Source organism: Formica exsecta, unplaced genomic scaffold (assembly GCF_003651465.1).
Source record: "Formica exsecta isolate Colony F162 unplaced genomic scaffold, ASM365146v1 scaffold120, whole genome shotgun sequence".
NCBI lineage: Eukaryota > Metazoa > Arthropoda > Insecta > Hymenoptera > Formicidae > Formica > Formica exsecta.
Window position 1 is genome coordinate 2,861,122 of NW_021848537.1, and position 10,324 is coordinate 2,871,445.

Here is a 10,324-nt window from a genome sequence, read left to right on the forward strand (position 1 = left end):
AAGATTTTGAAATTCTAAGAAGTTAATACTTTTTAATATGTATATTTTCAAATCAGCGGATTTTACATCGTAATTTTACCTCGTATTGCAAACTTTGAAATATATTTTTAATGTTGTATTAAGTGATTAAATAATAATAAAACAAATTGAGTGTAGTTCCGAACTGAGGAACCTGATTAAGATTGCTTTGGGAAAGTTACGTGAGTTGTCGAAATCCATAACGAAATTCGTACCGTTTTGGCGATCATGCATTTCAGAGATTGAATCATCATTGAGTGATTCATATAGAATGAGTTTGAAATTTTTATAGGACAAATCGATACATTCTACTGCTTATTTTATTGAAGCGAGTGTGGCATTAAAGTACATTATAAATAAATTAAAGCCGATATATTCTTAAAAATCTTAAGTAGCTACAATAGCATTTTGAAACATAGAAAACTTGTAGTGATAAATAATTTTTATGTGATTAGAAAGAAGGAAGAAAAAAGATTTGACAATGAAAAAAGTTAGAAAAGAAAATAGAATTGTAAGTAAAGATTCTGATAGCCATTTGGGTAAGCATACGAGTCATCTATCATGAAAAAGACTAAAATAGAATTTGTATAGCGTTCATTAAAATTAATTATATCATGTAATCGTGTCGTAATTATAAACCGGCTCGTATCATGTTTTATTCCTGGAACAGAACTCTGGTCAATGAGTTTCATAAGCCAAGCGGAAGGAAATTCCATCTGCGAGAGGAAGATTAGGAGTATATACCAACGGTATTCCGACATGACAATACATCACTTTTATGTCTCTCTCTCTCTCTCTTTTAGATATTTATATGATATTTTTATGAGATGGATTATGCGATCAAATTAAACAAATTGACTACTATGTAACATTTAATGTAACGATATGTATTACTATCCAGTAATATGATGCAAATGATCTAAAAATATGTGCTTCTTACACGCATGTACATTGGAACATCCGGTACAGCGTGATGCAAATGACAGAAGGATGCGTCAGCAATAAGGAAACCCCCCAGTAATGAAAAGAGAATATCTTCTCGATTCTATAGATGTTCTCATCTACGTCACAACAGGAAATTCACGGTATTTGGGTCTTTTACACAGAATTATCTGGCGCTGGTGAAATCATTTCGCATTCTTCATCTGCATTTAATTCTATGACTAATGACTTGCATAAAAAAACATTATTAAGTTTTCCACAATTTCTTAAAATAAAATATATGTATATCAGATTTTTTTATTTAAATAATTAGAAGGCTATTTTATAGGAGTTGTACTAGTTTTTTAACTAAAGGTATTTTGTAGATCATTGTGGGAAATGATGAAAATTGATATTTAATACATTCATTTCTTGTTTTAAAATATAAAAATTTGTGTCATAAATTACTTTACATAAATTAATGAATTTATTAAATAGTAGAAAATAGCTACTAATAAAATATACTATAAAATGTAAAGAATTCTTCAAACGGATTGCACATATACTTGCAATCGTTTTCAAATTACGTAAATTATAGAGTGTTTCAGTGTTTATGGCATCATCTTTTGAAGATCATTAGTAGCTTGGAATTTTAATCTGTTCTCGATTAAGCTTTATAACGTTGAAAAATGTCATTTTATTTCATGTATGTGATACATTCTTAAAAATTAAAATAAATTATTTTTATAATATTAAACTAGAATAAAGTTAACATTATATGTTTTTGAATTATTACAAAATTAGACAATTTCTCACACATATACACATGTACTCGTAAACTTTTGAATTTAAAATAACTGATGTATGCTATGAACACGTGGTGCACATCTCTAATAAAGAGGCGCGTGTGTAATTAAGAATTCCGATCTTGAGCTTCATCGCATGTATAATTATAATAGCTAAGCAACACAAGTTCTAGCGGGAAACTTAACCACAATGAGAGACTACCAAGTATATTGGATTCGCTAAAAATACCGTTTATTTCATCTGAGTCATCTAGCCAGATGCCGATTCCTAAAAAAAAAATGGATAAAAATGGAAAAGGAAGAGATTCCTTACTTTATCTTGAAATAAATTCGAAGATCAGGGACTTCGTTACAGGTACAAAATAATTTAAACTTAATTTTAATTATTTTGTAAAAATACTTATGTTAATTATGTAAAACTGATCTGAAATAAGATGCCTATAAGACAATGCCTTAACATAAACCATGTTATAAATTAGGGCGTAAAACGCTTTGAAGATGTCATAACGCAGTCTTTTTGATGTCTTCGGAATTTAAAGACGTTTCAATTTTATCTTAACATTTCAACCATGCATCCTTACGTATTCTAATAAACGAAAGCCATGTTGCTGATGATTATTTAATTGCACGTTGATAGTCATCGTAGTCGTCAATATAGTCGCAAAAAAAATCTTTGAAATGCAAATGCGTCACGTTTCAATATGCAAACCAGTTTAATTGATACTAGGAAGATAAACGTGATCGATTTCATTGCGTTTGGTTATTCACCCGCCAAGACATACGGAATAGTATCATCGAGTTCCGATTTTCTAAGAAATTTATCTTCGTATAACGAGTCAACTTGAAATTAATCTAGATAAATCTAAGATGCATAACGATTTCAAGTCTTAAGTCTATAAATGCTGGAAAAGGGAGAGAATACGAAAAGAACTTCATATCTAAATTTTTCAAGTTTCACCAATGTACCAATTAAAATTTGCATCTTTCTTATAGAATTATGTTATTCGCAAGGAAAGAATCTATGAATTAAAAAATTGTAATGGTATCGCGTTTATTTTTCCGACAGTATCTACATCCTAACGTTTGCAATGAGATTAAGCATAGCAAAACGAGCCATGCCATTTACTTTTTACACGAGATGAAAAAAGTATATTTTATTAATTTTATTATTATTATTATTTGTCTTCATTATATCACATCATTCATTAATATTATATATTGATACTTGACAATCCGATTATCAGTTACGAGAATTATTATTCTAAGTGCAAGGGGTTAAACAGCAACGATGCGGTCGTGCATTAAGCGCGAACAACGGTTGCACAATAAAGCGGAATCATCGCGGAAGGCAGACACGATCCGGACTTTACGCGTGCTCTCGTGTGAGGCATGCGTGTGCAAGCTCTTCCATATATAAATACACGTATGCCAGTGGGAAAATCTCAGTCGACCGATACTTGGTGCCTGTAGCTTCTCGTCCATTCGAGCTACTTCCGTCCAAAAATTAAAAATTTATCGGGACCGCCACGTGAGTTTATCGTCCATTAATTTTCCAAAAAAAAAGAATATTTCATTAAGAAATACATCAAGTTGACTGTGTCGATACACATTTTCTTGTCTGAGAAAGTTGGACACGAGGTTCGTGAAGTGGAGGAAGAGACAAGAGAAAAAATTTTTCATCTTTGAAAAAGCAACAAGAGAAGAAAAACTTCTCATTTGTCCTGCATATCCTTAGTTTTTCATCCAATAAGCCGCAGCATGAGGCAGTTTTCAAGCCAGATATTCAATGGAACCAGATTTTTATAAGTTCAACACGATTGATTTCTCGTAGCCAGGCATCATTGATCTCTCTAATCAGTGATCGAGTGCGATTGAACTTTTGGGCGGAAAGTACAGACTTTATGTCCGCGCAATTTCCTTTTTGAATTAAAAAGATTCAGGTGAAACAATTATGAAAAGCAGATCGATGAAGAGATCGCTTCTAAGACTCTTAATTTTGATCCTGACGACGGTGGATCAAATGATGGTTGTTTTGGCGACTCATCACGGTGGTCATCATAATCGGGTGTCGAAGAGGATCCACCTGTCGCGCGCGATGGAGGCCACTAAGAAGTTCCTTTGCAGAGAACCCCAGTCAAGAGCCTATAATCTGAGAGATCTGGTGCAGAGTATGCATCCAAGCGAGAGCGCAAATCAGCCGGTGTACATCGTGTTAAAGAGATGCGACAGTCACTCTGGTTGCTGCGTCAGCCCTGATCTCAGTTGCACGCCGGTGCAGACGTCGATCTATTACGAGGAGATGGAAGTCGAGGTTTGGAGCCTGCTGACAAATAGTACAAGGAGGGCGTGGATTAGAGTCGAGCAACACGGCAGGTGTAGTTGTGAGATCAGTAATGCCACTGAAAGACTCAGGACAGACATTCAACTACCTGGTATACAGATCCTTTGAGAAGTTCGTCGAATCCATTCATTCAGTATTATGGAGCAGAATGGAAGACTGTAATTGAATTGCCCAGGAATTGACCGAATATCTTGCATTTTTCTGTTAGACATAGTTATGGTACAAAAAGAATACATGTTCAGTGTTAATTGAAATTAGTTAATCAAGACAAAGAGACTGGAGTTAAGGTTTTTAAAGGTTGATTAGGATTGAATCTTTTTAGTTAGTTAGGAAGAATGGATTTAGAAATGCATCAATAGTAGTAGTGATCTGCTCATAAAAAGTATTTGAACCTAATCAGTGCTATAGTGTGAAAAAATTGATATAAAGTGCTAAACAAATATTAAATAAATAAATATAATTATATAAAAATAAATATAATTATGATCATAACTGAGACTGAGACAGATTAGATTAAAATAAGCTTCTTAAAGCTTTTTCTATTAATACTCATCTGAATTTAATGTCCATTATGTATGGCTATGACTACGATGATAAAGGACAAACAACGATAAAAAGTGAAATTAGTTGACAGATATTATATAGCAGATTTATAATATCAGAGATTATACAAATTTAAACTACATCTGTAAGGATCGCTAGAGGAAGATATGGCCGGCGAAGATGTGTGAAGGTCTTTTCCTAGGATATTTAATAAATAAATCATGAGAGCGATTGTGATTTAGAACAAATATGTTATAAGTATTTAAGAATACTTTGAAAGGGTTGAATATCAACTTAGAAATATAAAAATTTGGATGATTGATAAGAGCATCTGATAAGAGGTAAAAGCGAGAGTCTTTCAGTTGATAAATATATGCAAAATAAGGCACCAGTCTACTTTTCTCGCAAGTTCTGCACTCTATTTCGACGTGATATTTATATGAAACTAATAACACTGCAGAAACTGACAGCTACGTTTAACGCTAAATATAACTTCACGATGTATTGGTAAAATTGCGATGCTGTTCGCGCGTTAGACACAGTGTATATACTTAGTTAAACAAAGTCCAGACGCGGCGAAAATAACATACTGCGTTTATATGTAAATAGCACTGTATCTTTCAGATACAGGAATAAGACTTTTTTAGTTATAAGCGATTTTTTATGATGTAATCAATTCGGCGACTATCGTGGCCAAAATTAGAAGAAATTTATATACGATTAATCCAAAAAACAGTATTTTAATATTAGTTTAAATTTAACGTAATTTTGGTAAGCGTTCACTTTTTTGTAAGATAATTAATTTATTGAACAAATTATTTTTCAATTGTAGAATAAATAATTGATAAGCGAGACGAGATGTGATATAAATCAGCACATCGAAAGGATTGAACAGTATTCCTGTAGTGTATCTAATTAGCAATTATTAATATATATTACTCAATTATTTAATTTTTATACTAATTTATATATATATATCGATTAATTTATGCGAATCGATGCGATAAAAATGTTCATAAAAATAAATCGCAATTTTGACTATTTTTATATCAATTCATGCAATTTATTTCTCCATATCTTATTTATTTTTAATTTTCGTCTTCGATGAAAAGATTCTAATAAGTTTTCCTAACATTCTTTTTTTAACAATTCTTAAAAAAAAGGAGTTTAATTAAAAATAAAATTTCTCGAACAGTTAATGTTAATATTTATGTTTATAATTTTATTAGCTATATATATAAATCGTTTATCTGCCTAACTATCTGCAGAACGGAAATAGTATAACAATGTGAATTCTCGATTTAGCACATAGACATGCGAATAGAACTGGGTTGATGCCCAATCAGGAGCCGCTATGTCAACGCCGACTCTCGCGGACACCTGTTCCGCAAAGTTAGCTTTGTTAAAAAGAAAAAAAAATCGCTAACTCATATACACAATCGAGTGTTAGCCCGAATTGAGCATCTGTATAAAAGAAATGTTTCGATATTATATTATCCGCTGGAAAAATTGATCTATATTTTATATATGTGTCTGTTTAAATTTTACATATGTTTGTTTAAATGAAATGGAAGTGGATATTTTGGATTTTCAGTTTTTTTTTTTTCAAAGAATTCACTCGGAGAAGTACAAAATTTAATTCTCTATTTTCTTAAATCTAGAAAAAATTTATTATAATTTGTTGTAGGATTTCAAAGTAACAAAACTGTAATCAAAATCCTTAATCTTTGTGAAAAAATTCTTTCGGTTTATCCTCAAATAAACAATCTACTAAAAAAAAAATATGGATAAAAATATAGTATAAACATTCCTACACATAATTGGTCTGCACATTGTTTTAAAAAAACCAGAAAATCAAAGTATTTATTATACAAGAATGAATTAATCGATTTACTTACTGAGTTACTTTTACTTGCTTAACATACAATAAATCGACAGTATAAACTACGCACAGAATGTCTGACGAATAAAAGACTTACAAGACACAGAAGTCGATGTGCGATATTACGAGTATCGGGTGTAAGGATATTTCGAGCGCATTCGTCGGCCTCGTGTTCCTCGCCCTCGTCCCCCCTCATTGCCGGTTCCTCTATTAGCGTGTCCTCGCATTACAGGTTGTCCTTCAAAAATAGAGATATTACAAATTTTAACATTTGTCGCACAAAAAATATCTTGATAATGCGAAAACGGGATATACAGCATATTTTATTGCAAAATCAATTTTTATCAGAGACAATGAGGAGATGTTATATTTTACATATACACACGTGCGCGCGTACAATTATTTTTAAATAACCATAATTCATTAGCTATGTGCATAAATAGTAAATTAGATGTATTTTTTTAAAAGAATTAATAAAAAAAAGAATCTTTTATATAAAAAATTAATGTGATAAGAGAAAAAAATGATATAAATTTATATTCTCTATCTACAAATAGACAGATAAGAATTTAATAATCGCTCATTCTGTCCACTCACCTCTACCCGACTGATTATCTCCCCACACAATCGGTGTAGGCCTCGCGCCCCTCGCTACCCTGAAGGTCGACCTCGGTGATCTTCTCACCGTCATTCCCCTAGCACCGTTAGGATCACCCGCGGTTGCCAGGCTGGCTGCCATTGTCCTTTGACGAGTGTTACTGGATGGCGAAGCCTCTGCTTCGCGACTCTCTTCTTCGACTTCGTCTTCAGCAAGTTCACTTCCCGCTTCTTCCGTCACTTCCACCGTGTCCACGGTATTGTCCTCGCCGGATGCCAAGGCTATCGGCTCTTCCGGTCGTTTTTCACCTTCCGAACTCACTCCTGCAAAGAGGAAAAAAAAAAGACGATAAGATTGATACGGATTGTAACGAATAAGTCGTTATTATTTAGAATTAGAAACCAATGAGCAATGTAACGCAGCAGTAGATAATTGTAATTTTCTGCTAAGTGGCACAATAACACGAATGGCGTTACGAACTCTTTCCATGCGGTCCCTAGTAATTATTTTTAATATTTGTTTCTTAGAATAAATCTTTCGATGAATTTGACGAGATACCTTCGCTCGGAGTTGCGCTAGATTCTGTAGCTTCAGTCGAACCGCGTTGTTGGTCATTGGCACCGACGATGCGGATATTAGGAATGCCAGGTTCCTCAACATTGTCACCAGAAGTAGCCGTTACGGAAACGGGCGTTACAGCGGTTTCTTGTTCCTCGGATTGGCCACTACTTGTCTATTTGTTTTAGATAGGAATTAAATAAAAGTATTAATAATTAATAATACTAATATTTTATTTTTATAGAAAATTATGATAAAAAAGATTGCTTTACCGAAGGTGGCAAGTCCGCAGCCGGAGAGACCTGGAGAGGTGTTGTAGGAACGCTGCGACCAGTCCCGCCGTCTTCCAGCTGTGTCAAATCTATCCTACTGTCGTCCATGCTTTCTTGAACAACTTGAGCTACTGTAGAACTGGAAGAACCAAATATGGTCCTAGTAATAGAACCTGTAGGTGTTGTTAGGGACGGTGTTGAGGAGGCTGTTGTGGGTGTTGAATGATCACCGAAGGTGAAACGTCCCTGAGGTACTTGTGGAGAACTCACAGCTTCCCCGAAACCGTCGCGACGAGGAACAAAAAGGGTTGGTGTGCTGGGAACGATGCAATCATCGCCACCGTCTTCGTAACCTGGTTGTGGCTTTTAGAAGAAGAAAAAAACGACAATATAAGATGCGCGTGTAAAAAGTAAATTTTTTTTTATAAATTAAAAAATTTCAATTTCAAATAAAAAAAAATGTTATGTCTTAAATATCAACCAGAAGAAGATGTTGCTGTTGCTGCTGTCTCGGCATAGCGATTCCTCTAGCTCTGAAGGTCGGTGGCTCTCCGGTCGGTCCAGCGCTGCTAATGGCTTCAGATTGTTGCTGATTAGTAGGAATGGATGTTTGACCTTGTCTAGGAACTTCGACGCTAGTTCTAGAATCTTCCTCCATAATAATCTCTACCTCGTTATTATCCCGTTCTACCTCAACTTCAACTTCATAGGGCATTTCTTCTTCCTCTTCCATTTCCTCGTATGGATCATTTTCAAATTCCTCTTCTTCTTGGGCTTGATGGTTGCCTCCACCTTCACCCTCATCACAATCTACTACTACTACGCAGCCTTCTTCTACTTCTTCATCTTGATCCCTCTGACTAGATGTAGGCACCTGATAATATCAATATCAGTTAAAACATTATTTAAAAAATTGAATTGTACGCACACATGTATACACAAATCTTTTATCTTTTTGTTGTATTGTTCTTACCTGATATTCCACTTCAGAAGCGCTGGCACTCGCAGTCGCGCTAATGTCCTGTCTACTCCTCTTGGTCTTTGGGCTCTGCACCTGTTCCTGACGTCCGTGATCCACCTCTTCGGCTATCCCGGAGCCAGAGGCGGTCGAGTCTAAAGCCCGGGGTCTCTTTACTCCCGAGGAAGCTTGGGACGTACTAACCGACTGCGTGGAGCTGCTCGCCACAGTTTGTTGTTGATCGCTGATAGCAACTTGCTGCTGCTGCTGCTGCTGCTCTACTCTGGGGCTTACGAGCGCTACTGTTTGCTGCTGCTGTTGTTGTTGGCATTGTTGCTGCTGCGGCTGCATGTTGAGCGTTTCTGCACTTTCCGGGTCTTCTCTCTGTGTGGATTCGGCCGATTCACTTAATTGCGGTTGAACTACCAATTGACGAAGACTACTGGTTTGTGCGCTCTGCGAAGAACTGCTGGTGCTTGCTGGCTGGAAGTCGGTTAAACTACTAGTCGGCGAACTCGTCTCCGTGGTATGCACCACTTGTTGTTGCTGTTGCTGCATTTGATGCGGCGCGACCATGACTGGCGCGCTAGCCGTAGTCGGCAACACAGCCGCCGTTCTCGATTGCACGTGTCTCTGCCCTTGCTGACATCGGCTTAATGTTCGCCGTGGGCGGTTCCGTAGTTGCACTCACTCCGCTTATTCCTGACAGCTGTCTCTGCAGCTGAGCAACTCTCTGCAACAGCGACTCTTTCTCCGCTTGCACTTCTAATTTTTCATGCTCTAATCTGGAGATGCGGCCCTCCATCTGCGATTTTAACGCCATTAATCGCGCATCATGCTCCGTATCAGAATGATCCCCTTGAACTCCTGCGCTGCCTCCTCCAGATTCTATCCTAGATCTTAAGTCTAATAATTCTTTTTCGCAAATCTTTTTCGACTCGGTCAGTTGCATGATTTTCGTTCTAGCACCTTTAAGAACTTGTTTTGCTCTCTCCTCCTTCTCCACACTATTGCGATTCATAGCTTCAATTTCCTTTCTCAGATTCTCGGCCTCGCTTTGAGCCGTTGTCATTTGGCGAGTTAAATCATCTACCTTCGTTACGAGTTCGGCGTTTGCCTGACGGAATTCCTGACGACCCTCTTCTCTCAGTTGATCTTCGCGGTCTTGGACAGTTGCGCCGGAAGTTTCTTCATTACTGGCTTCTTCATTGCGGTTCTTTTCTTCTTCTACGGTTCTCGCTAGCTCTTCAAATTGTGTTTTGTATTTTTTGGCTATTTTGCGAATTTGAATCTCTTTATTTCTGATGTCGTTAAGAACTGCTTCCTTGTCGCCTATTTCTTTTCTGAGGAAAACCAAGTCTTTTGCCTTCGAAGAGGAGTCGGCTAATGCCTCGTTGAGGTCTTGGCCCAGTTTGCGCGCCTCTTCC

At 36.1% G+C, this 10,324-nt stretch overlaps 2 protein-coding genes across 2 annotated transcripts in view; one reads left to right on the forward strand and one right to left on the reverse strand.

Moving 5' to 3' along the window:
• Positions 1–2,020: 2,020 nt before the first annotated feature.
• Positions 2,021–6,540, forward strand: LOC115241298. The gene has a single exon (XM_029816998.1). It carries the CDS (start codon positions 3,697–3,699, stop codon positions 4,192–4,194), a length of 498 nt encoding a protein of 165 aa, XP_029672858.1. The 5' UTR covers positions 2,021–3,696; the 3' UTR covers positions 4,195–6,540.
• LOC115241282 (nucleoprotein TPR-like) overlaps positions 5,837–10,324 on the reverse strand; it is a 9,975-nt gene continuing 5,487 nt past the window's right edge. The window contains 7 exon segments of the mRNA XM_029816972.1: positions 5,837–6,749; positions 7,109–7,432; positions 7,668–7,842; positions 7,940–8,302; positions 8,421–8,813; positions 8,913–9,525; positions 9,527–10,324. Of these exon segments, the coding sequence (XP_029672832.1) occupies positions 6,634–6,749; positions 7,109–7,432; positions 7,668–7,842; positions 7,940–8,302; positions 8,421–8,813; positions 8,913–9,525; positions 9,527–10,324 (2,782 nt within the window). The 3' untranslated portion in view covers positions 5,837–6,633.